Consider the following 27320-nt stretch of genomic DNA (forward strand, 5'->3'; position numbering starts at 1 on the left):
ATGCACTTGTTGCCAAACTGACCGAGGCAGACATGCTATCATTAAATTTACGATGGCAAAACAGTGTCGGCCTTCTAGCAGTGATGTACTAACACACACTACACTCTTATTTCATCAGTGTGCGCCACATCATTGCAAGCAGTGACTGACCTAGGACAGACGTCCTCGTTTTGCAGCTCGAAGCTAAGCAATAAAATCTGTCCCAGCAAACCTGTGACACAAAACTGAACTGCGTCTGGTGGTGCAGCTTTCAGTAGCTTGGACCATAAGAGAAGTTCTTTCTTTAATTATCTTAATCTTGTAAGGCCATTTTATTCACACAGTCTAACCCAACTAAATTACCCACACCCTAACGAAGAAGACCAATCAGTTGTTTTGATCACTGACTCGCCCTGATGAAGTACAGGACTGACCAGGAGATGCTCTGAGGTCGTGGCCTATGACCTGTGCCCAACCGATGGGGTGGATGAGGGGCGACCGCTCATGGCACCAGAAACCATCATCCTCAAGGCCCTCATACGAGATGTGGATACGGCCACCCACGCCATGCGTCACACGCGCCACCCGCACAGAGGATATGCGCTTTTTGTCTACCACCTCCAGCCGCAGACCGATGGGAAACTGGCCACGAATGCATTCCCGCACCTGCAACATGCCACAAAGGAATTGTTCATGCAATGGCAGCAACAGTTTAATCTGAAAGTCGCGAAGGAAAGTAGGTCTAGATAAAACAGGCGAATAAAACAGGCTAGTGCAAGCCACTGATATAAAGTAAACTGCAAGTAAAATTTAGCCCTTCACTTTGTATGCACAGAATACACCTTGCACCTTGCACAAGGTACAAGCACCTTATTTTGTGCGCATGCACCTTGTATTTTGATACGAAGATATGTTCAGATAATATGTATTGTATCTTCCACACAACAAATTCCTGATTTTTCTTCCTGGCATGCTGATTTTGCTGTAGGCATTTCGTGCAACCATGAGGAATTTACACTCAAGTCTCAATACCTTGGCATGGAAGTTTGTTGGGAGCGTGCGGGCACCCGTCAAACGCTTGACCAGGAACTGCTTCCAGTCTCCGTGCTTGTGTTCAATTGCTGCAATTGACACAAACACATTTGAGGATTACAGCCATTAAAGCACAACCTCGCAAAATGCATGACCACTATGCCCACTGCACATCTAACACCACATGAGAATCAGTTGCTGCTGCAGTGGAAACCAATGTTTTCAGCCAGTGCATTCTATACACATTGACATTTTTTTTCCTCTAAAGAAACAATAAATATACAGTTCGTATTTCCTATGCTCTTGAAGCATTTGATATTATTTTTGACATCACAGTGTCGGAGGTTAGGACAGCATTTATTATGATAGCCACTACTGTAGCCAAGCAAAGCCTTCAGCTTGGCTTGGCTGTGGTGTTTGCCTATCGTGACGCATGAAAAGTATGAAAATTGCAGAATCACATTTTTTTTTTTTTCAAAATGTATTGCAAAGTAGAGACACGCTGATGCTATGCGCGATGAGTAACAAAACCTCAGAGCACAACTGTACTATGCGTCATTGAAGTACAAATCAAGTTACCAGTGAATCCATGTGTGTTGGCACAAAGATAGGCACACTTAACGACACGCAAGAAAATGTTCTGCTTAAAAAAATCATTGCAAGGCATACGCACAACACCACGAATGATAGAAACGTTTGCTTCTCATGTAAATGTGAGGCAAACTGGTACTATATGCGCCGTGTTCCATTCTGGGCACACTCACTCTTGGGTGGTACAAGGGGCTTTCCCTGCGACGCACACCAGCCCACTGGGTGCACGGCATCCACACACAGGTTGACCCAGAAGTCCTTGCATTCATCCATTCCAAACCCCTCGTACCGAAGCTTAGCCATGTAGCCTAGAGTTGCCAACAGAAAGAAGAAAACAAGGCACACAATTAACAAATCCAACATGACTGCATACCATGTCCTCATCCTCCACAAGTCCCCACGGGCCATCTCTCATGAAGAAGTTTTATACCCATGTCATGCAGGCTTTTCGAAGGCCTTGGAACAGACAGTGTATTGACTTAATAGCGAACTGAGTGCTACCACAAGGTTAGCTCCAATGGCCATCAAGTCAACAGTCTATCGAGTCAACGGAGCAGCATAGAGCTCTATCGAGGCTTCGGAGGCCTTCGAGCGGCAGCAGAATGCACTCTCAGATGTGGCTGCCCACAGCTATGTGCAAAGGAATAAAATCAGAGCGGTATAATTGCTAGAAAATTGCTGAACTTTGAAATATAAAATTTATTTATGCAGAAGAACATAGGCCGGCCACAAAACACCGCAGAAAGCATAATACTGATGCCTCTCATACAAAGACACCCAATGCCTGCTTGCTCAAAAGTGCACAAGTGCTACTAAAGCTTGTCCAAAAAAAAAAAAACTGATTTTTACTGTGATTAATATTACTGTAACAAATATTCATTTTGTTCCTAACCTTTTCAGGTTAAGATTACAAGCAGATTGTTTGCTGGCCTGCAAATTATTTGTGCTGATGGTGGCATCCAAAGAGTGTGATGAGAGATAATGGAATCTCGTGACAGCGATAGGGTTTGCCGTGTGGCACCGGCACAACTCTTTCAGGTTCTATCACGATTGCGAATCTCAAACGCCCCCAATTCAATAGCCATTTCAAAGCGCCTGTGTGACACGGGGGGAGGCTTTGTTATGGTTGGCCTGAACAGTTTGAGATCAGTTACAACCAAACAAATATTTCTTTTAAAAGTTCCTCGAGGTCTAACCCCCGCTTTGCATTATATTTGTGTAAAATACAGTGAATGAGTCTTCTCCTGATAATGAACCCACCATGGTGGCCCAGTGGTTACAGCCGTGAAGCTAAAGGGTCCAGGTTCAGTCCCAACTATGGCAGCAGTGTTTCGATGGAGGCGAAATGCGAAGGGTGCCCGTGTGCTATGATATGTCACTGCACGTTAAATAATCCCGGGTGGTCTAAATTAATCCAGGGAACCTCCACTATGACGTCCCTCATAGCCCATGTGTGGCTTTGAGACACTGACCCCACTATTTAAAATTTATTTATTCCTGAAAATCTCTGTAAGCAACAACAAAAAAGAGAATGTGGCTGCAAACACACTATTCAGTGAGAAATACAGAAAAAAAAAAATTCAGGGTCTTACTCATCTGAAACACATCAGAACTTCAGAAACCCTCCATTTCTTAGCTTGACACTTCCAACTACATCACATTTTAGGGGCACCTGGCATGCGTTCGTGCACATTTGTGCGTGATGTCAACTATACCATTAGAATCTAAAGACCACTTTTTGCTTTTTCACAGCTAATATATCTTAACATTTTCACAACAGCAGCAGAAGATAGTACAACATTCAGAGTTCAACAAATCAAAGCCCAAAAAACAGTAATGGAGTTTGTGGGGCCTGGCACAATACATATTTCACATCTGTTCTGCTCGGATCTGTGACATGATCCACAGTATAAAATAACTATGTTGATACCTGCCCTTATGTAAACAGTATGTTTGTAGAACTGTAAATCAGGTACCAATATGATGACGCACTATGAAACTTAGGCGGTAGAAAGCACGTGATGCCACAACTGTTTCAGAGAGGTATAGTATGTATGGTAGTGTATTGGAAGCCAACGAGACGATTGTTTTGCCATGCCTGCCATGGTAAGCCCTCGTACCCATTTTCTGATGCATGTATTTACACCCAATTCCCTAAAGAAAATGTTTAATATTTGACATCCAAGAAAGCCATAATTTATTACACCTGTACTATATTTCAGAAATTTGTGCACCTGCCACATATTCAGCTGCATGCTGATAAGAGATTGCCAAGCAGGCTAAGTGGTCAGTCATGATGCTAGGTCACTGAAGCATGATTCTTGATGACTGAACCATGATTTCGCAACCTAGAGATGGTCTAGAATAAGGTAAGCATAAAATGCTTAAAAAATGAGCATAAAATGAACTCAGATGGCTATCTGCGTTCACTGCCAACTGATCAGTTTCAGAAAGAACTGCCTAGCCAGATCACTTGACACATTATTCAAATGCCCTATAACCCACCTCTGCTGTGTCTCTAACAGAAGAGACAGCACTATTTGTAAATAAAATAAAATTCGTCACTTGCACTACGCACTAACCCGCTATCTTGACCACAGTAGCAATCCAGTAAAAGCTGGTGAAGATGTGCTTGAAGCTTTCACAGTCTCTGTTTTCCACCTCCACCTTCATGCCGACAGTCACATTGTCCCAGCAATCAGCGAAGGCAACCTACGCATAAAAAATCGCAAGGCCTTCACCGACAACAAGACAGACACCAGCACTCTTCGACACCATCAACCAAGTGCACATCTTGTGATTGCAAAAAAAAAAAGAAGAAAGGCTGATGAAAGCTGTCTTATTTAAATCATGCTGCCACCAATACCAGTTCGTAAACAATATATAGTGTGCTCAGCTGCCACTGTGCAGAAGCAGAGGACTCACATGTTTGAAACAAGAAACAGGAGCTGCCACAAAGTCGCTCCTTGTCAGGTACAACTTCCAGTCAAAGGAGGTAACCAATTCTGAAAAGAGAAATGCCCGGGGTCACAAGACTGCAACATCGTGCATTTTGCACGCCACTGTTCTCAGCCAGATTAAAAAGAAGGCAGAACAAAAGAGTAGCACTGCTTGCACCTCCACTTAGAATTCTACCAAATGCACTGTGAAATTTCTCACTTCTCCAATAATGCTGTCCCCCCCCCCCCCCCCCCCCCCCCCCCCCCCCCACTTTGGACTAACTACAAAGTTCATTAATGGACAACAAAATGAATTTCACCTGTTGCTGGCATTGAGTAAACTCCCTCGGTCGCTATCGAACCATCCGAACCTCAGAGTATTTACTTATTTCTAAAACACTCAAACAGAAACCATTAACAACCCAATTTGAGCACTAAATAACCTAGTGACATAATATGCAATAGCTTACATGACACTGGTTGACACTGCACTTGGCATCAGCATGGCTATTCTGTCACTAGTTTTTTTTTTTTTTAAATCGTATTCATGCTACCTTCCCAGACATCTGATGTCAATTATGTCTTTTAGTTATGAAAAAGTATGGGTGTACTTACGTAGTCTCTGTTTCATCTCCTGGTGTGGAGTGGTACTGTGATTTCATAACCGACATTACCAATTCCATCAAAAGTATGGAAAATACGGCATATTTAACACAGAGAAAATACATTTACTACTATGCCTCACTTGCAGCAAATTAGTACGTCATTAGTACATCACGTGGCCACAAAAAGATACAGATCAAGGTCATCTCAGCAAAAATCACAAAGCCGGAGTTTTATGACACAGCAAAACTGAACTCACCATACTTAGGCTTATTAGAGTGCGGAGCATTTGACTGTGAATGTGGTATAGGACGCTTGGTCAAATTCTGTGTCACCGACGCCTGCAAAAAAAAAAAGCAGCAATAGGCGGACAACTATTCACTTGTAACAAGTCTAGAGAACAGTGCCTGGGGTTCTGTTCCCCCAAAGGTAGCAAGTAGGCTGCAATGTGCTGTATTGAAAGGCTCTGAATTTATTCTGATTGCATTAGGATTGTGAGCCAGTCACTTACACTTGCGTGCTTGTCTTCTTAGGAAATGCACCAGTAGCAGCCACTGATTTCATTGTGTTCTTTTTTTTTCATCTGTCTCAAGTTTGTACAGGCGTACAATAATATAACAGACCAATATATAAGAGCGGGAATTGAGGATAACTTATAAACAGAAGGCTCACCTTTCCACCTCCAGACCGAACAAGTCCCCGAGAGCAGAGGACACTGCAGTAACGTTTCGTCTTGGAGTAGAAGGCATGTTTTACGCCAACTGTCCCACATCGCTCGCAGACAGCTGCAAGAGGTCACAAGGATTAGTATCACGCCACACAAGTCCTGCACAGATATGTAAAGCTTTCCAAAGTCCGAACTTTGGGCAACGCAATTATGTACAGCCCTGATATGAACAAGTAATTTGCTGCCAGATATTTCTGTGACCCCCTGGCAGTACCGAATTTTTAGAAAACGAGAGGAACCAGCAGTTTTGAAGATAAAGAGCGCAACAAAGTGGCAAAATAATTTTTCCGTGTCTATGCGCATATGAATTGAGATATGCAAATTAAGTGACATCACAGGCGCCATCTCGAATGCACAGGCTAGCTTCCACAGTGCACATGGGAACCCGCTGGCAATAAGCGGATTAGGAAAACACCCAGACTTTCGGCGCGCTTTCTGGGCTCAAAGATGACGGCTGCTATGACGTCGGCCCGAACTATGCATACCACTGCAAGTAAATTTGATTGAAAGAACAAAAGGTGCCCTTCAACTCTCAACAGTCAAAACACAACATATAAAATCTGCATATCTCTAGCTATTTTCTGCCAACCGACTGAGCACAGTGGCTGTCTCTTCAGTGCTCTTGCAAAGGAAAACTGGCAGAAAGTTCAGCTATTCATCTTTTTCATACCTAAAAAATGTTATGAAAAGAAAGATTGTGCTCTCCATGCTGTCCCTTTGCCAGATACAACACAGAATATACATTACACCATGTATTACACCTGAAGTCAAAGTTTATAAAACGCCGTATATCAGCAAAAAAAGCTTAATTTCAGCACTGGCCTTACACACCGCCTGGAATCGGTATACACAGCCTTGTACTAAGTGCGTTAACAACACAGTGTAACAAATCTCGAGCAATGTGCCCTTGCTGCAAAGATATTACACTGCTTTGCCAACGTCGTGTTCCATACACTTATGCTGGCAGGTGTACTTGAATCGTAATTTCAATACTATAGTCCGCACCCAGTGTGTAGTCCGCAAGGGCAAATTTTGGCTAAAAATAAAACTTTCTTGCTTAGATAGTCCGCACCTCGTTTATCGTCCGCAGGCCCGAATTTCGGCTCTAAATAAGTTTTTTTTTAGATTGTCCGCTGCTGCTCTTTTGGACTTAAGTGCTTGTTGGACTTAAGTGCTTGCACATGCTCAACAACACTCAGCATGAATGCTGCCAAGAAGGTTCTTAGTCTTTTCGGAGCCATCACAGCCATTCTGACTGTGTCAGCCATGGCGTTGTATCTACATTTATGCGTCCAAATATTTATTCCACGGCCTTGTATCTACATTTATGCGTCCGCATATTTATTATTTATTTATATTCGTGAGGTTTTGCGCATGTGCTCACAAATACAAGCACTGAAAAGCAGCCACTCTTCGCTACCGCGACAGCATTTGCGAAGTTGACTGTATATTGAAGCTGGTTTCGCCATGTTATTTAGCATGGTAACATGTCGTAGGCGCCCACTCGGGGCACATTAGTTTTTTTTTTTGCTTTCATAGCCACCAGTCGGCTTCTCCGGCTCTGACAAACGATCTGAAAAAATAAAAGCATGTATAGTCCACACACATAGATAGTCCGCATGATGCAAAATTTCAGCTTTTAAACATGAACATCATGGACTATGGTCCGGAAATTACGGTACACGCTCCAGTGCACAAATTTTGAGTTACGTGTGTGTGTCATGGATTCTGTTGAATGAGGCACGCATGTCAATTTTCTCCTCTGGCCGCTTGGCACTTGCAACGGGTCACACTTGTGCTCTGTTGTTTAAGCCAAAAAGTTTAATTAGTGTTTGCACAATGCGCCATAGGCGTCCTACAGGCTCGCGCAGAAACGGCAAGAGCAAGGGACGCCACTCACCCATGCCATCCTTGCGAATGGGGGGCAGGGAACCTTTCGTTCCGTTGTGGGCGCTCGAAGGAGCCTCGCTCTCGCTGTCCGATGAAGAGCTGCTGCCTTCACTCGAGCTCGTCGTCTCGTCGTCATCATCGTCGATGACCACTCGTCCAGTCATCATCTACTGACAAAGATGCGCGCGCGTTCTTGTGTCAAACAAGAGCCACGCGTAAGACAGGGCACAACGCCAACGCGGAAACGCAGCTCTGACATCGCGCACCACACACCCCGATAGGCTGGAAGGCGCGCTACGTGTAACCTGCCTTCGTCTCTCAACGCACGCGTTCGAAGACGGTGTTGCCGTACCGGCAACGCCAGACCTGCTTCCCAGCAGAAACGGCCGTGTTCTAGCCTCGGGGTATTTCAGCGCCCCTCCCTCCGCTAAAGCAGCGCCGCGAACAGTACGACCCCACAACAATCGGATCACTGGCTGCCCGCAAGCAAAACAAGCGCGCGTCAATTTACGAAAAAAAAAAAAAGAAACGTGGTCGCGACAATGCAAAACGCACCCTTCGAATCGCTTCGCCTGGCCACGGACGCCGTACTCTCTCGATATTCCATTTTTTCGCAGATGTTGAACGCAGCGTCAGCTTGCCTCCCGTTTTTTCTTTTCTTTTACGTCAGAAACTGCACTCCTTCCTCGGTAACAAAAACAGTTGTATCGTGCGCGAAGAAGCTCGGTAGGTAAAGGCGAAAGCAGGCCAGCAACAAGTCATCGCAACCTTGATGGGATCCGCAGCTGTTTCGTACATCTTATCGCTAAGATGATGCTGAACTTATGCTCCATTTATGGTCAGCGCCGCATGAACCCGACCAATACAAACATACGCAACAGGCAACGCGACGGGTCACTATCCGATGCGGACGACAGCGACTCTTTTCCTGTACGTACGCGAAGCTGTAGCGGTGACGAAGAAAACGGGTGGTGACCGTGCCGACGGCTGCCATGCGATCAAAACATTGAAGCACAACAACGGGAAAACTAGTGGCGCGCAGGACGTTGCCAGAGTTGACAAATATTCGCGGCGTTCGGAGCGATCGCGGAACGAAATTGCTGTGACGTATGAAGAGTTCAAAAGCTGATCTCACCTCTCACAGCCTGGAAAACATCGTCGTTGGCAGCCAGCAGTGAACAGGCAGCACAAGACTGCAATAAAGTGGCAGCAACAAACTCTCCCAGAAAATAGAAGTGGGAAGAACCGCTAGCAGCAGGCGGTCTAGCGTGATGCGAGTTTTTTCCCTGCAGTTCGCGCCCAGAGGGAGCCGCTGAGAAGAGCACTAAAACTAGCGTTTCTTGTAATCGAAGTAGGTCGAAAAACTTGTCATGTTGCACATTAGTTTTATGTTAATAAGAAACTCATGTAGTGCGTATTCTCATCCTTAAAACTCAGACAGACTTTTGTCACATAAGCATTCCACACTTCCGTTGGTCTGTCTTGGTGGGCTGTAGTACTTCCGGGCTTCCGGTTCACTCTGTGCCGTATATGGATATTGTTTGGTGACTGGGCGTGCACGATTCAGTTTCTTTACCGTAGGTGAGTTCACTGTCAGCGTCTCTTTGTCGTGTATGTTGTCCAATCAGGAGACATTAACTTGTTCTTCGGCATCTAGAAAATCGCTAATAACAGCGCATTTTCTTTCTCTATTGGTTCATGTGAAATTGCTGTCTGCTACCGTGCGCCTTACCCATCTACTTTTGCACAATGCTTTCTCGGGACCTTCAAAGCCTGGAAATCTTCTAAAAACTGCTTCGTTTTTTAGGGAGACGAGTAGATCCTTGGCAATGGAAGACATATTTCACTGGTGTCGTGAGGGGAATGCGTTCCAAGTGCGCGTCTGGCTCGACGACACTGAACATGACATGAATCAGGGGTGAGTCGGAAGGCGTACGTTTTTCAACCTCCGTGTGGCGCTAAGTAGTAAACCCGTATGAAGTCCACCGGGTTTTCAGCGAAGGTCAAGATTCTAATGCCTACTCTTTGTTCGTCAAGCGTATATTTGCTTCGCTGTTTATGAGACATTGAGGTCAACTCCATTTTTGGCAAATGTGCCGACGCGCCCACATCCAGAGGCAGGTCAAACTCTTTCCTTGGCGTTCGCGCAGAGATGCTTTCTACTAACTTGCCTGTTTGGCACCCGCTTGTGATGTCCTTGAGGAATATTGTCATCCAGTGTCGCGCGTCGATCGCAGTAAAAATGAAAATATTTACTTGCACATAAAGTGAATTACGTGTCCTTGTTGCCTGTAGCATCGCGGTACAGGTAAAAAAAAAATCTGATTTTGTTGCAACAGGTGTTTTGGATTTAGGCTTTTTCTTCACCTGGCAGACCTGCTGTGCATGCATGTTTCATAGTGTGAGTGCAGCTTATTATTGGCTTATTATACGCAGGGACGACCATGGCTTCAGCCCGTTACACTGGGCTGCCAAAGAAGGCCATGCAAATATTGTGGACATGCTCATTGTCCGGGGTTCACGAGTCAATGCGACCAACATGGGTGACGATACAGCCCTTCACCTGGCTGCTGCCCATGGACACCGGGACATAGTGCACATGGTGAGGGGGCACTTACACTCAGTTGCAAGTTTACTCTCTTCTAGTTGCTGCAGGAACTTGTGATTGTTGTGCAGTGCTGGCAGTCGTTGTGTGGAATACGCACCAGCTATGCAGCCAGCAAATAAAGAGGGGCCGCACACTCCCTGTCGTGTGTATATCTCACAATGACAAGATGCTTGTTTTGAGTTATTGGACACTTGACGGAACTAGAAGTCTGCCACCCTTGAATACGAAGATAATGTATGAGCATTTAGAGAGCAGAGCTAGGGCAGTTAGGTGGCGGCGTTATTTTCATAGTGTCAGCAGTATGTCGTCATGCTGCACTTGTTGCATGTCATTTGTCAAAAAACGGGCTCAAATGCTTGATATGGGCATCATCCACTGTGGTCATGTTTTTATGACTTACTGCTGGATGCACAGTTCATACTCTATCATCGTGGCCGTTTTAGAATGTTGTGTAATCTCAAAAAGTAGTGGTATGCACTCTGAAAGAACTCTATAGCATGTGTTTATCCACATCCTCAAAAAAAAGGGGGCGTGTTTGCAAATATTCCACTCATTGTTTCTTTTGTTTTTCTTCCACCCTGGCATTTTTATCCCCCCCAATTTTGTTTTATGTTCTTATTGTTAGAGCTCGCTTCTTTTCATGCCTATATATGTTTCAATGCACATTGTGTCCCCCATGCCAGGCTCTTGCAAATGGGGACATTGGAAGTGCTCTTAGTGGATAAGTGAGTGAATTAATTAGTAAATATTAGAATAAATTTTACTTAAGAATCATTTCATACGACTGACATTTGCAGGAGAAGCCTTAATCATCGTTCAATTCTTGATTTCATCTGATCAGCCCACCTTTTTTCATTTATTTAAGCATCTTACTCATCTTTCACTTCATAGTTTTTATGCCCTGAGGCAATGAACATTGCTTCAAAAAAAAAAGCTTTAATAAACATCCTCTCGCTTGTGCTTCAGCAACTTTCAGGCCCAGATAAAACAGTGCAATGGTGTAGACAAGCCGGGATTTTGTGTGTTTTTGCCACCTGCACTATGAAAATAAGTACTTCTGATTTGCACCAAACAAGATGTCTCGTGCAGTGGGAAGGAACTTTATTTTCTTGTCATTGGGCAAATAAAAACTTAATTTCTGTAAAAACATGCCAAAATTTTTCCATATGTGTAGAATTCCCTATCCAGTTGTGTGTGGTAAATGTTAAAGTGCAGGATTTTGACTGTGTTAAGTAGTGCATTACTGCATGATATTAGAAGCTGTCAGTTTCTCTATTGCCCAGATTGAAATTTTCTGCATTTTTATGTCTCTGGTGTATAGGCATTTGCCTTTTGAGTTGCAGTCTAGCTTTGGCTGCTGTATAAGCATGTATCATAGGGCCTCAAGAGGAAGAAAAGGGCTTGGGCAGGGCATGTAATGCGAAGGCAAGATAACTGCTGATCCTTAAGGGTAACGGAGTGGATTCCAAGAGAAGGCAAGCATAGTAGGGGGCAGCTTCTGCTGCCCCCTACTATGCTTGTTTTCTCTTGGTCAGGTGGGAAGATGAGATTAGGAAGCTCGCAGGGATAGGGTGGGCGTAGCTGGCAACGGTCAGAATTAATTGCAGGGACATAGGAGAGGCCTTTGCCCTGCAGTGGATGTAGTCAGGCTGATGATGATGATGGGGCTTTAAATAGTGTGTTTATCAGTAGCCACAGTTCTACGTCTCAGGTTCGTGTGTGATCACTGTGCTAAAGTGGACAGATGTCATTTTCCTTCTGCCTGAAGTTGATGTTCTAATGTACTAAGCATACCGAGTGCCTGTACTCCAGATTTAATTGAAGGCATTTTCTCAAGTTTTGTTGTTCTGTGTCTTAACATTGTCTGAAAGGTTAAGGAAGGTGTAATTCTAGATCTGTGCAATGCACAATGTCCACTTACATATTTATGCCAACCGAAAGAAACCAATAAAGTGTGCTTGTTTTCAGCATTAGTGTTTTAACTATTGACAATTACTCTTTGTGTGTCGTGGAAGGGCTTACAGAAGTTCATAAAATTCACTAAATTCGAGAAATCTGATGACATTACAGAGTAGTCTATCACAGAGTGTAGTTTTTTTATGCCTAGTCATTTCGATACTTCAGATGAACTATAGTGTGGTGCTTTTCTCTGTGCAGCTGCTTAAGCGCAAAATGGATGTCAATGCCATCAACGAACATGGGAACACCCCACTACACTATGCTTGCTTCTGGGGATACCAGGCAATAGCGGAGGTAATTTTTTGCTGTTCATTTTGTTAAGCATAAAGAGCATGCAATTTATGGATGTTTCAAAAGGGCAGCGAGGGCTTTTTCTGTGCTTCTTCAGTCTCATCTTGGGCTGTCCTTCATAGATTGTGTTACTTCAGGAGAACTTCTACCGCGTCACTGAAAATAAAAACTACCTTAGGGACAACCACAATTAGCTGATTTTCTTGAGAGTACAAGAAAGCGCACACAGTGTGCGTCATCGGAACAGAACATAAAGGGCTTAGCATGGCAATGCTTGGTTGCTCAAGTATTGCATCAGTGCTGCATCTACTGCAGCAGGCCTGCCTCCATTACAATGTGGCCTGTGAACATTGCCATGACCTGCCATGGTGGCTTGGAGACATAGTATGGAATGTGTGGTTGACATCCCAGAGCTGTGCATGGCCTATGAGGGACGCCGTATTGGAAAGCTTTGGATTATATTTGACCACCTGGGATTCTTAACATGTGCCGACATTGCACAGCACATGGGCGTTATTGCATTTTGCTTCCACCGAAATGTGGCCGCAGCAGTCGGAATGAGATGAGATGAGATGAGCAGTGGCCATCAACAGTGGCCACATTTTGATGCAGGCAGGGTGCAAAAGTGGTGATCTACTGAGATAATGTTCTTAATGAACTCCAGGAGGCTGAACTCGCAGTCCTGTACAGTGTGCCTCACAGTCGACTGCACTGCTGTGGCGCTGAAGAATTTATTAACCATTAATAATGCTGCTATGTAAGAGAGAAAGGCTTTAGAGAAAAAAATAAAGCAGCTTTGATGAAAGGTATTTCATGGCTTGTGCATGTTTGCAATATGCTTGCACTGGACAAGGTAGAACAAATCATGACACCCGACTTTCTTGTGGTGGCAGGACCTGATTGCCAGTGGTGCCTTGGTATCCATAGCGAACAAGTATGGGGAAACACCGCTTGACAAATGTAAAGGTCACATGGGAATCCGCCTGAGAGGTGAGCTCCTGCACTTCAGAGTCCCTTCAACTTTTCACCATTGGTGCATGTCTTGAACATGCTAGCACCTAAAGTGTGCATGTGTATCTGTTTGACTTTTATGAAACAGAATTAGCTGAACAGGCAGGCCAAGACTTGAAGAAAATTTACTACAAGGACCAGAATTGGCTTGGTACCAAAACAAGGACAAGTGAGTGTCTTTTTCGTTAACTTTTAGCTGCCTGAAAGAGTGGTGAAGCCACCATGTTTTGTGGCATTAACTTGTTCCTCTAACAGAAAAAACAGATGAAGACTAAAGTATAAAAAAAAAGTATACCACGAAAACAGGTTGGGAAAGGAATGTCTGTAAGATAAGCACATACAAGTGAAACTTTTATTGTGCAATTAGTACTTCTTGCTAAACACCTTGCTGTTAGCTAACACCCATCTCATTGCCCTTCTTTGCACGGTAGGCTGGCATTTTATCCTAATGTATGTAATGAATGGTGCAGAACTTTTAAAAAAGCTTGGCCTCTGCACATGTTTTTGAGGCTTATTGTGTCATAGACTCGTGATGGTATTTTGAATGGTCGGTCGTTTGCATGTGAATTCACTTTTCTAATGTTATTCATTAACAGTAAAGAAACACAACCAGGAGTTCCCACTAGAACTTGTTTTGAGAAATGGTGCTTGTATTAATCATTGAACGTTGGACATTAGATTATTAGTCTGGCTAGTATTGTGCAGTGTATAGTAGGTTTTATATAAAAAAAAAAGCAGGTAGAAATAATGCACTACACAGCGAGCTACTGGATAATGCCACTTTATTTGTTATTTTTTAATGCAGTATAGCACGCTTGTTCTGTTTTAGGGGATGCCACATTGTCAAGGCACTCGGGCATTAATATGGATGAGCTGAAGTTCTTCCAGCAGATTGCATCAACTGCTTCTGGAGAGGTGATGTTCTCCCAGTTTCTCAGAATGTTGCAAGGTGCTTTTATGCTTAGCTTTTGTCATCTTGCATGTTGATTGCTTTGCACGGTGACCTTGTTTCTGTTCATTATTATTTTTGCCTGTACAGAAAAAACAAACATGAAATTAGTGTAGTGCACACAGTAGCAGTTGTGCTGAGCAGTTGTGTTCATGTTTTTCTGCAGACCTGGAAGGGCTCCTGGCAGGGAAACGACATTGTGGCTAAGATCCTCAAGGTTGGCGAAGTGACACCGCGCATTTCACGAGACTTCAACGACCAGTACCCGCGCCTGCGCATCTTCTCTCATCCAAATGTCCTGCCAGTCATTGGTTGTGTCAACCGTCCTCCGCACTTGATTGTTGTGCAACAGTACCTGCCTCATGGCTCGCTGTTCAACATCTTGCATGGATCATCAGGTGGGTAATGCTTTTGTGAGACGGTCTCATTGCCAAGTTATCTGAGCATGATACACTCACCTCTCAGGTTGTGGAGAGGGTAGAAGACAAGGAGTTAAGATCAATGCATCCCACAGATGCTGCAGATACGGCATACTGACATGAAGGGGAAAAATAATGAAAGATGGTGGTTTTTCTTAACGTTCAGCACGGAAACTATTGCAGTCTTGGTTATGTTGTGTGGTTCAACTCTGTGTCATATTGTGAATAGACACAAAAAACGTTTGTATTACATCATGTTATGTCATTGCTATACTCTTAAGAGGGTACTTGCAGGCCATGTTTCTTTGTGCGTAAGTTCTCTTCATGTGTCAATTTTTGACTCGAGAAGTGTGCCAGGAGTTACGTGGCTTAGGCATTCCAAAGATTGGCAGATAGGTTTCATTGCTTACTTCACTTTGGATAAATTGAATTCTTTCTCTGTACTTGTGGAGTACTGCTTTTCATCACTTCACATTTAAAAATGTCCAAGACTTGCTTCTAATATTAGATTTTTATGAACCCCTGTAATGTCTGCCAACTTTATTGGAATGTACAGCCCCCGTCAAAAGTATACAGCCCCAAGGGGTTTGCTTCTAATCTGTATAGAGGGGTTCCCTAGTGCATCTAGTCCAAAGCTTGGGAGGATTGAGGACACAAAGGCATTCCTCTTTTGAGTGGTTACTGTCGCAGAGTACCTATAACGAGGCAGGCCTCACAAGCAGACCCCTTGGGCCATTTACTTTTGATGGGAGGTGTACTGTGTTTCATAATGGAATCAGTCACGAGCATTGCAGATGAACATAATGCAATCTCACACCTTCTTGCATTCAAGTGTAGTGAGCAACTAGCGTGATTCATATTTAGTACAAGTAAAAGGCTTTGCAAAAGTGCATATGATATTTACTTGCGTAATATGCGCCCTCACATAATTTGTACAGCCCTAAATTATAACCAGGGTTAAAAAAAAAATTTTTACTTGCATATTTTACACTCCTTGATGCGTGAGACCACCAGCACGCATGTGGGTGTGCGCAAGACAGGCTTGGGAAGATCGGCATGGCCGTGTTGCTATGTGTGGCTGCAAGAAGCGTGAGTGGTGCGGGGGTGCTGCCACACCAGCCATGCTGCTCTAAAAAAGATGTCGTTGCCAAGGCAAAACAAAATTGGAGTTACGCCTGATTTTTTTTATACCGATGCACAGGCCGCGCAGCATTTTTTTTTTTGGCTAGTGAGAGGTGCAATGCATGTTTGAGGGGGTCGACATATAGGCGCCAATATACGGTATATATTGCCTGTTAAGACCCTTGTAGAGTATTTTATGACATGCTCGTGAAATCTCCATGTAATTTGTGTACCCCCTTTTCGAAGCCAAAATTTAAAGAAAAAAGTGTGCAAATTATGTGAGTAAATACGGTATTCATTAACCGGCTAAGATCGAGGTTGTTCTGTGCACTCGTGGAATAATGATGCACTGGAGTGCTCGCATTTAGATTCAGCTCGGTAGTGCAGTGATGCATGTGAATTGTTTCTGGCTGCCGCTCTCTATGCTTATCCCTCCCGCCTTGGCCTGGCATGTTCATTTTTCTGTTGACGCACGTTCACTAAATGTATAATTTTGATCGTAGTTTTCGTACTTCTGGCTGCATGCTTCATTCATGTGAAAGTGCATGTTTAGTATTTTAATAGTTGTAGGTAGCAGTGCTCTGTGTTCAAGCTAAGGATGCAGATGCTTCATTTGACATTTATCTTATAATCTTATTCTTTTTTTGCGCTGTTTTAGCATTGTCTTATCGCCTGACAAAGGCCTCAGAATCAACTACCATCTGAACCTTCATAATGGGGCAGTGCCAGTGGTGTCGCATCATTAGGGTATTGCAGCTAGATTATTAACTATAGTGATCTGCGACTTCAGCTACTGAACTCACTGTCACAGGCTCAACCTGAGCCATGTTGGCTGTGTTTCAATTCAGGCGAAATGCAAAGGCACCTGCGTACTCAAATGTTCGTGCATGTTAAAAATTGTCATCATCATCATCATCATCATCATCATCATCAGCCCTACTACACCCACTGCAGGGCAAAGGCCTCTCCCATGTCAAACAGTCAATTAATCTGGAAGCGGCAACTACATGTGCCTTATTTCCTATGACATTGTTCTGGCATATAAAACCCATTAACTGATAATATATAGTGTGTTACATGTGCCTTATTTCCTATGACATTGTTCTGGCATATAAAACCCATTAACCGATAATATATAGTGTGTGCTGATTCACACAAATGATGTGCCTTAGTGCAGTGTCTCCTCCTCAGGCGAACCTGTATTGCTTTCTCTTAAAGGATTATAGACACCTAATTTTATTGCGCGTTTTCTTCTATCAAGCGATGCATTAGACATTAGAATACAGGGATTGCTGGGTGGTATTTGCCTACAACCGCTAAATAATTTATAAGTGAATTTCTTCTCTCATGCTGTTTCGGTTTCATCGACCGAACGACGACTGTGACGTCAAGCTGATGTATTAGTCATGTGATCCACCGTAATATAATCACTGATATGTTGTTTTTTTTCACTACGACATTTAATTCAGCCTCTTCCACGACCTGGAATGACAAAAAAATGATTTGTCAGTGGTTATATTACAGTTTTCCTAGTCGACCACATGACCAAAACATCAACTTGACGTCACAGTCGTCATTCGGTCGGTGAAATCGAAACCAAAGCAGCGTCAAGAAGAAATGCAATTATAATTATTTAGTGGTCTTACACGAATACCACGGCGTGTTCCATGTATATGAATGTCTAATGTATCGTTTGAAAGAAGAGAACATGCAAGCAAAAATTTGGTGTCTATAGTCCTTTAAGTCACTGCTGTCGACCTGTGAAAATGTCAGTGGCATGTGCTCACTCTAAATTCATGGGACTCTTGAAGAGCAAGAAAGCCAAAAAATATTTTTCTGAATTTGCTGCCCGAGTTTATTATAAAGGGATGAAAATTTTGTGTTATGAAGTTTTAAGTACAGTACTGAGCATGAAGTCAGTTTGTTGACCATGTTGCATTGTCGAAAAGAATCTTGGAGATTGTGTGCCAGTTGCCTGCCTGTGCATATCTGCTTTGTCCATGTGAACAGGGATGGTGGTGGACCAGGCGCAGGCACTCAAGTTTGCCATTGACGTTGCCCGCGGCATGGCCTTCCTGCATACCCTCGAGCCCATGATCCCAAACTATCAACTCAGCAGCAAGCACATCATGGTCAGTAACAGTGACAACACCAATCTTTTTTGTTTTGCTTTCAGCCTGTTCAATGCTCGGGTGTTCATCGTTTTTGCGGTCTCAAGCCCTGTGCAAGTGCCTTGCCACTGCAGATTTGGTATGGAGATGTGAAAACCACATAGTATATGGCAATTTTTTTATACAATCTGCATCCAGTGTATAATGTACAGGGCTAAATTTTGGCTGAGTAAACATCTTTTTGCTAGATTGTCCGCACCCGGCACATGGACTCGCATTGGGCATTCCATGCCTTATTGGATGATATTGAAAAAAGAAGTGCTGCGTAGTCTGCACCTATGGATAGTCCGCAAAGCTTAACTTTTGAGCATGTATAGCCTGCAGGCTGTATACCAGAATTTACAGTAACAGTTCCTCTACGAACCACCAAAAATCAGCTTTGGCAGCTTGTGCCTCAGCAAAAATGATGAGTAAGAAAAAATACACGGGTATATCAGCAGCACAGGCTTAAAGCTGTAATATCAACACTGATTTGCCAAAGCTATGCAGTAGAATAATGGGGGGAAAAAACATGGTAGCTGTGTATTCACGTGGCCATTGTGTCTTGCTGACCTTGCAACCATAGGGTGTCTTAGGAATCTTTTTGTGAGAGCTTGAGTGAAGCAATCTTTCAAGAGCAGCTTTCTTGGCTATTTGTGTGGTCCTCCGTGCACTAATTTTCTGAGCTTCTTTACTCATGACAGGTTGCAGTTCATGTAATTGCTCGAGTGAATGCCTGTACTTTGCTGACCTTGTTGTTGGCAGTTGATGACTTTCATCTCTGTTTCTTATTGACAGGTGGATGAGGAAATGACTGCTTATGTGAACATGGCTGATGCCAAGTTCTCTTTCCAAGAGCGGGGAAAAATGTACAACCCAGCCTGGTACTCTCCTGAAGGTGAGCTGTACGCAAACAATGGCTGCATTCTCTGGTTGAGTACTTTATCGCAACAAGTGTAGAGGTAACAAAAGCACTGATGATCTCTTTTATTCTTTTATTCTTAGTACTTATTACGTAGTCCTAGTGGGTTTTTTTTTGATGATAAACACCTCTCAGCATTGTTTGCATGCAAATGAAATAAAACATCAACAAAGGAGGTGGAAGACTTGAAAGGCAGCCTTGTTATGATTGCAGTTATGAAGAAGTTGCACTGTATGACCAGTTAGATTTTCGTTTAAACATTTTTTTATTTGTTTTTGGTGTGCCACAAGGCTAAGGAATACTGTGTTGCATGAATTTATGTGTGCAATATTCTCGGAACAGTGTATTTAGTTAACTAGTGCAAGAGGAAGACATCTTGATTATAAAGCCAGGCTGTGTGATGATATCCCAATGGTTTAATGTAACCTGTGCGCTGTAAAGATTTCCAAGCCTTTCAAGCCTTGTGTATACGTTTGCAGCACAGCCTCCATGTCTATTGCGCTCAACTTCTCAAATTTATTTTCGAAGTGAATAGGGCTGTTTTCACGAAGTCAGTGATGGCGGCTAGATTTTAAATCCCTTCATGACAGATTTGTAGGGCCATTTCATGGCTAGAACAAAGGATTGGTTTTCAATAACAAGAAATAAAGATGGCCGTCACAAAACTCTATGGTGCAACTAGGAATTACTATTTAGTGCTGTGACTTTTTTCTTCTCTGGCAACGGTAGAATGTTTGACTAAGGGACACTATAGCTGAGTTTTCATTAAGGAAATGGCTTTGGATGATGAGGAATATATTTATTTGGACATAAGTGTGTTTTTGTTTTTAAGAATAGGGCTAAAGTTCTGTGAGTGTGTAAGTGTACATCATGCATGAATTCCTAAGTTTTTTCAGTTATGTTATTTTTGTGAAAAAGGGGGTTATATATATATAGTGCGCACACACACACATGCATACACACACACACACTTTTAAGGTTTCTCTCAGTAGTGTAAACTTTTCACTGTTTTATTTTCTTAATTTATGAATGTGGTTACTGCAGCATTGCAAAAGAAGCAAGACGAGATGAACTGGAAGGCTGCTGACATGTGGAGCTTTGCCATACTGTTGTGGGAGCTGGCAACGCGCCAAGTTCCCTTCGCTGACCTGTCTCCAATGGAAATTGGCATGAAGGTACGTGACAGCTGCCAGTCCACTGGTCCTGCTAGGGCTGCCTAAATGTGCAGGCTATTTGTTCTTCTTGTGGTGCTTCTCTTTGGCATAGTGTCAGGTCTCAACAAACTTCCAACAGCTCTTTGGAACTAGGCTGCGTTCTTTCACTTTTTACGTTGACATCTACGGTGAGCAGCGGGAATGATTCGTGTTTCTCCGTGTTTGCCAGCTGTTTAATCTGATGTTGCAAAACAGACTAAAATAATACCACAGAAAAGGGTGTTCGTTTTCTTTTGATTCTTGTCTCACCTGAAGGATCCGGTTGTTGCACAGATGGAGCCTTGCCACGTTTTAGTTTTTAAGTTTTTAAAAAATTTTTAAATTCAGGTAAAAATTTATGTTCAAGCTGTGGGAACCATTCTCAAATGTTTTTTTTTTTCTTATGAGGCTGGATTGTATCGACTGGTTAAAAATGACAGGCATCAGTTGTCTGTTTTCAAATATAGAGACCTTTGTTTACATAAAACAAGCCTCAACTAATCATCAGCATTTAAAGAAAATTTTTCATTTGAACAAAAGGGGGAAAAATTCATTATCTGAGAAAATTGATGATCCAAACTGTCTAATTTTAAAAAATGTAACTGACTGAGGTAAAAACGCATTTACTGACAATTTTGCTTCACAAAAAGGTTGATTAGCATTGCTTGGCAGCCAGTCTGAACAGCTCCATTCTCAGTGCTCACAGAATTCAATCCATATTCGTGTTGTCTTAAAGCAGGACACTGCCCTAAACAGTGACTTTTGAACCTCTTGCCTGATTTCATTTAAACTTGTGGGGCTTATACATTACTGCTGGGCCCACCTCTGCCAAATTTCATTTTTCTTCTTGGGAGTTTTTTTAACATTGTAGGTCTGAAAATAAAGTGGGGGATTTTCAATCGTACGAGTACATTTTTCTCATTTCCTCTTTCTTTCAGTAAATTGTCAGCTTAGGAAACCTATCGTTCCAATATTATTTAACGATATTTATCGTTGCAGGCTTTCTAGAGCGACATTTTGTGAGGAACACAACTGTCTGCTTAGTTTGTATATTTTTGCCTTATTTGTGTGCTAAAAAAAGACATAAATGGTGGAAATGGAAAACTAATGCCATTCTTTCTATAATTTCATTCTTGTAAAAATTAGCAAAACTAAGAAAATTAATTTCACATTTCTGTGCGCTGGACGTTCCTAAGGCTAAGTGGCAGAATAAATTGGGAAGATTATCTTTCTTTTCTGAGCGACAGTTTTTCTAGGCAAGCATTGTCATCCTTGTTATATAGGTTGCATAATGTTCTTCATACTTATTCTGGAGTAATGAAATTTTAGCAAAGGTGGTCCCAGCAGCAATATAAACTAGCCCTCAAGTTTCAATGAAATCGAGCAAGCAGTTAAAAAAGTTCATTCTTTAGTGTCATGTCCCCTGAGGGCAAAAGTAACTGTGCAAGACATCCGTTCCATCGACAGCAGTGGTGAAAGTAGCCACAACCTCTTGATCGTTATTTTCGGATGCTTCAGCAGCAGTCTGTCGCAGCATTGTCGCTTTGCATGCCCGCTCATATGTACGCGCACCGTTGTGTAGTTTTCGGGTGCTTTCACCCTCATGCTTTTAGACACTGTGAAGAAGCCGCTGCATTTCTCCTCTTCGTCGCATCCCCGCAGGAACAGCTTGCTGTATGTTAGTACGCTGTTTTCTTTTCTTTTTCCTGGTGCTTCACCCTTTTGCACATGGGCACTGCAGAGAAGCCACCATGGTGAGCAACTGCTGCTGCATTTCAGCTTTTCATGTCGTGTGCCCCATGTTTGGCTCGCTTGTATGCTACCACATGCGCCACATGTGCTACCACATTAGCTTGGCACCAGTTTACCCTATTCTATGGGGTCTCCTCACTGAACCCTGGCCAATCCCCCATCGTGGGTATGTGCCATGTCACGAAGGCAACAACAACATGTGCCTTTGGTTGCTAAATGCGTTCGTTCAAATTTTCTTGGATAACGCGATTTATCATTTTATTTATTAATTTTTTTCATAAATGGTACCAAAACGATGATTTAGTACCCATGTTGTAATATGCTGGAAACCGAAAAATTGGTCTGGATGAGCCCTACTCCGGGAATAAAGTGCCAGGAAACATACAATAAGCGTGACTTGTCGCATGAGCCAGAAACGAGCCTGGCTCATCCTACTTCTATATTTCTGACAGGTTAACTGGCAGAAAAATAGTGCAGCTCTATCACACATTATTATTTCCCACGATTTTGAACTTATGAACTGAGAAATGTATGAACCGCGAACTTAACAAGGTTTTATTTCACTTTGTATTCATGTAAAGTTGTCTGCTGTGAGAACTTCCTTGTCCAGCCTAAGTTTTTCTCGTGGCTTTAGATATGCGTTGTCCAAGGACATGTTTTGTGTGAAATGACGCCTTTTTTTTTTAATGAAGTAATGCTGATGCAGAATTTTTTTGTGCTGAAGCAGACAGATGCAGGCTTACTTTCTTTGCTGCCAAATTTTGTTTTTGCAGTGTAAAAAGGCACAGTGCTGCCCACTGCAAGCATTTTTTATGTTTTCGCCTACTGTTACCGACTAGATTGGCTGGCATCTTTTTTTTTTTTTTTTGCTGCAGGTGGCCCTGGAGGAGTTGCGAGTGACCATCCCTCCAGGCATCTCGCCCCACATGAGCCGACTCATTCGCATCTGCATGAATGAGGATCCGGGCAAGAGGCCCACCTTTGAGATGATCCTGCCCATTTTGGAAAAGATGAAGCACTAGATATGTTGCACATATCACCTCTGAGCAGCGATGTGCTGTAAATGAGCCGGTTTGCCAAAGCTAGAACATTGTGGAGCTGTCTTCTGCTTTTTGGTCCTCAGTTTGAATTATGCGGTTTTGAGCCATGACACCAGGCAGAGAACAGAACGTTACTCTGAAGGAAGTTGGTGTGTGTGAATGTGGTCTCATAGACAGTGTCATTTCTGCATTGTCTACTCCCAGTCAGTTTGCTGTGACTGAAAGAGATCAGAAGTACAAGCAGATACTGAATACAACCCCTGGTTAGTTATTTGATCATGCATATGCTATAGCACTGTAAAGGAAGTCATTGTTAATTTGTGACTAATTTGTGACTTTTTATAGAACACTAATGATGCCATACCGGTGCCTGCTTCTGTGCTACCGTTAAAGCACTGAGCATGCTATGCTTTGTGGCCTGTAAAAAGAATGGTGTTCCTATTTGGCTGATGCAGATTGACAAACTCCAAACTCCATGACTTTAATAATTTTTGTTTGTTTGATGTCTAACAATTGTAGAATGTGTTTTCATCTTGATGTTTGCTGCATTCAGGAACCTGCCTGCCAGGAAATGTGCTTGTGCCTTAATATTTACTTTGTGAAAAGAGGGCATTGACTTGTGCTGGTTTGTGTGTACTTTGTTGGGTCTATGCCTTCCCATGCTGCTTATTTCTTTTGAGCCTTGGTGCTTTTGTGGCACTACGTGGTACTATTGGAGCACGTGTGCTAGAGCCGTGTCTGCTGTCTAAAATAAAAACCCAGTGTACCGTGCAAGCTGTCTTGGGTAGAAAATGGTCTGCACTAGTGCTGTATGCCATGACGCTGTTGAATGCTGGTTGGGGGTGAGTGCTCTAGGTGTGTTAGGCAGCAATGTGCTCTTTAACTGCCCTAGTTGCTCCATTTTGTAAAATGTGCATTTCAAGTCGTGCTTCCGAGGTAATAGTAAAAAGAGTCCAGAGGTTGCAGTTAAATTGATGCAGCGTTCTGAGCTGAGAACACGTGCAAGGTTTTTTTTAGCGCCGTCTTTGAAAACTGTTTTTTACACTGCAAAGCTTTCTGATTTAGTATAGACTAGTAAGCAGTTTATGCATTAAAGCCTTTGCTTAATACCGCCTCAAGCAAATGATGTAAATGTGCTTGGCTGTCACAGGTGCTGGTATGCCTTGCATTCAATGACAGCAGTAGGGAAAAATGTGCTAGTCCAACTGCACAATATTTTGATTTTGCAACAGTGCAATGCCCAGATTTAAATTGCAGCATAGCCTAATATGATTACCTTTGTAGTTTGTTCTTCGTAAAGTGATCATGTCCTATGCAAGGTAACATTTTTTAGCAGTATATTTATGATAACTGTGTCTGTATTGTGTGCTTAACATTTTTTAGTCTATGTTCACTCATGCTGTTAACTCCGAGATTTTAATTTTCACTGCTCGTATCTTCATCATTAGGATTTTAATTCTTTGGAAGTATAAAGCATTTCATATATATTTCATGGAAAAAAGAAAGCCATAAACTGTAGAGCTATTATTGTGGTGCTAATTTTATGTATTTTTCTGTCACAGTAGTTGCTGTTGTGACAGTATTTGATGCATTTATCACATGAGAAAGCACACTGCCAAAATGCTATTTGTACTGTTGTTATGAAAATAAACTGTTGCTGTTAATCCCTAGACAAACAATGATTCTCTGTCATCTACAACCGGTCATTGAAAATGTACATCACTGGGCAGATAACTCTGTTTCGCCTTCTGCGGTATGGTCTTGCTTCCACAGTGTAGCTGTGAATAATTTGCCATAGTTTGAGCTGCATATTTAGGTAGCTCTTGGTGGCTATCATATCTGTGTACAATCACGTGTGACCTTTCTTTTTAAATTTTTAAAAGTAAGGTTTTTGAGACAAAGAGAAGCTTTTTATGGCATAGTAATACTAGTGTTGTACAACATCAAAAAAACGTGCGAATCATATTAATTAGTAAAGTGATTAACTAAATTCTGATACGTAGTTCACTTTTTAACTATTATAGATAGGCGCCCGATTGCAATAAAAAATTTGTAGCCGGCCGTTAGTTATGGCCATATCAGTATTAAAAATTTCTAAAACTCGATTCCCCTTGCCGTTGTGGCTTATATAATAACTTGGGCCATTTTTCATGCCATTCAAAAACTGCGTGCTAGCGGAAGGGCGTAAAGCGATGTCACTCAAATCGCGACTCCGAGACGCACATACCACGCGACAATGTCAGCAGCTCTGCCTGTGGAGTGGAATAAACTTTATTCAGGAGAAAGAGGGAGGTGTGGGGACTGCTGGCTGTTCAAATGCCGTGTAGTCTTCTGGCTGGGCCGGCCCACTCGATGACCTTTACTTGCGTGTCCTGGTCCTCGCTGGTCCTTAGCAGGTCCCAGGCTTCCTGTGAGGCATCTGGCAGGATGTCCTCAGGAGGTCTATGGTGTCTATATGCCCACATTATATGGCTGAAGTTGTTGTTCTCCCCGCAAATTCAGCAGAGAGGATTTATTCAGTCAATAAATTTAGCAAAATAGTTCGAATTAGGGTAAATGTCTGTATTTGTTTCCAGGCTACGTGTTGGTGTCTGTTCAGTAATTTATGTGGTGGTGGGAGAGTTCTGGTTAGTTTGCTTCTTGTTGTGATCATTGTAGGTTGTGAGTGGCTCTTCTTGGGTATCCTGGTTTTGATGGGTGCACCTGCTTGGCCGACGAGTACTGGAGCGTGCTGGTGTGCTGCCTCATTCCCTGGGTTCCCCTCATGAGCCAGAATCCAAATTATTTTTACCTCTTTGTCGAAGATTCTATCTGTGTGCTGTCAAGAGTTACGCCGTTTCTCTAGGGAACCTGCCTCTAGAAAAATTCTTTATTGCGAGCTTGGCGTTGCTGGCCACAGTAGTGGCGTTAGTCATCCCAATTACAGCTGCTATAGCCGTTTCTTCTGCCACTGGAGTGCCACTGGTTGTGATGTTTCCATCCATTATAAGGCTGTCTTTCTCCTCTTTATTGATTTCAATGCCGTTGACGGAGAAACTCCCTGTTTCTGAGTCTTTAGTTGCATCTACTTATATCACACCTGTTCTTTTTCTGAGAGTGTGGTGTAAGGTTCTGGCCCTGGCCTTTCGCGTTTTCAAAATTCTAAAAACTGATATGGATATTACTAACGGCTGGCTTCGAATATCTAATTGCAATCAGGTGCCTATCGGTAGTAGTTGAAAGTTGACAATCAAATTTAGTCCATCGCTTATTGCTGCATAGCTTTCATTTGTAGCCGTATGGCTGCGCTTGGGTGGATGCTACTTCATCCTGACATTTGACCAATATTATTTATTCTAGTGAAATATGCCGAGTAATGCAACACATGCAGCAGTCAGGCACATGTATTTGTGTCAGTAAATGTGTTAAGAGTAATATTGTCGTTCCACATATGTATACAATTAATCAAACGCAGCTGTATGTAATTATGCTGTGGTGGATCCTCAGCTCGCGGCCACTATTAAATTATTGATGCGACAAACGAGCAAATTTTTAGAAACTGTCTTAATTGTGTAAAAAAACCGCACGCAAATGCGTTATCGTAGCACACTAGCTTTGAAAGACGATTACTTCACAAGCTGTTTTGTAACGGCATGAAAATATCGTCATAGGTTCTCTTATAGCGAGAGAGCACAAGTAATTGCAGCTTATCAAAGGTTATGCGCATAACCTTTGATGGCATTTCAAGTATCAAGCCAACTAGCCCTACAACAACTTTGCAAGTTAAATGTTCTGCGTACGTTGACTTGTATTGCGCAATCAATGCACAACAAGAAATCATTACTAAATTTCCCGAAGACCTCCTGGTAAAGTGGGTCCGTCGACGGAATGCATTTCTGCTTGACGCTTTTCGCGTCGATCTCAGCTATTTTTTGAGGATCAGGGCGAAACGCTAGCTTCACAAGGTAACACCACAGACCTTTGAGAAACGCTGTGCCATTAGACCTTAGCGGTACCTAACCATACTTCGAACACTGCGCTGTGTAAAAAAATAATGAAGCGGACGCTGCAGAAGACAAACGAGGGACCCTTTTGTTGGCGGCATGCAGGCAGCGCTCACAGCGGCGCAGACCGCCTCGCCGCGCTTAGTTTAAAATCCGTCAG

The 27320-nt window shown here is 42.8% G+C and overlaps 2 protein-coding genes across 8 annotated transcripts in view; one reads left to right on the forward strand and one right to left on the reverse strand.

Annotated features, from left to right (window-relative positions):
• The window catches only part of LOC144129030 (MBT domain-containing protein 1-like), a 40043-nt gene extending 30819 nt beyond the window's left edge, over window positions 1-9224 (reverse strand). For 4 of the 7 annotated variants that reach the window (XM_077662907.1, XM_077662905.1, XM_077662906.1 and 1 more), the window contains exons 1-9: window positions 8897-9058; window positions 7772-7928; window positions 5817-5929; window positions 5404-5485; window positions 4528-4607; window positions 4185-4314; window positions 1776-1910; window positions 1012-1100; window positions 414-645 (exon numbers count right to left, since the gene is read on the reverse strand). In XM_077662907.1, coding sequence (XP_077519033.1) covers window positions 414-645; window positions 1012-1100; window positions 1776-1910; window positions 4185-4314; window positions 4528-4607; window positions 5404-5485; window positions 5817-5929; window positions 7772-7928 — 1018 coding nt within the window. In that variant the 5' untranslated portion in view covers window positions 8897-9058. Of the gene's footprint in view, window positions 1-413; window positions 646-1011; window positions 1101-1775; window positions 1911-4184; window positions 4315-4527; window positions 4608-5403; window positions 5486-5816; window positions 5930-7771; window positions 7932-8316; window positions 8433-8896 lie in introns of those variants that run through there. The other 3 variants (XM_077662902.1, XM_077662903.1, XM_077662904.1) reach the window with 3 other exon arrangements.
• Ilk (integrin linked kinase) lies at window positions 9209-24850 on the forward strand. Its single transcript, XM_077662909.1, has 12 exons — window positions 9209-9342; window positions 9569-9679; window positions 10198-10363; window positions 12527-12622; window positions 13513-13609; window positions 13719-13799; window positions 14460-14545; window positions 14746-14977; window positions 18131-18252; window positions 19069-19168; window positions 20237-20367; window positions 23013-24850. The coding sequence occupies exons 2-12, from the start codon at window positions 9591-9593 to the stop codon at window positions 23157-23159; spliced, it is 1347 nt and encodes a 448-aa protein (XP_077519035.1). The 5' UTR covers window positions 9209-9342; window positions 9569-9590; the 3' UTR covers window positions 23160-24850.
• The last annotated feature ends 2470 nt before the right edge of the window (window positions 24851-27320 follow it).

The sequence above is a fragment of the Amblyomma americanum genome, chromosome 4 (genome assembly GCF_052857255.1).
Source record: "Amblyomma americanum isolate KBUSLIRL-KWMA chromosome 4, ASM5285725v1, whole genome shotgun sequence".
Lineage (NCBI taxonomy): Eukaryota > Metazoa > Arthropoda > Arachnida > Ixodida > Ixodidae > Amblyomma > Amblyomma americanum.

What these genes read in the sequence shown, in the direction of transcription:
- Ilk (XM_077662909.1), top strand. Translation starts at nt 9,591, where the DNA reads ATGGAAGACATATTTCACTGGTGTCGTGAGGGGAATGCGTTCCAAGTG. An exon ending in GAACATGACATGAATCAGGG is followed by an intron (nt 9,680 to 10,197) that starts GTGAGTCGGAAG and finishes TATTATACGCAG; the next exon opens with GGACGACCATGGCTTCAGCC. An exon ending in CATCAACTGCTTCTGGAGAG is followed by an intron (nt 14,546 to 14,745) that starts GTGATGTTCTCC and finishes GTTTTTCTGCAG; the next exon opens with ACCTGGAAGGGCTCCTGGCA.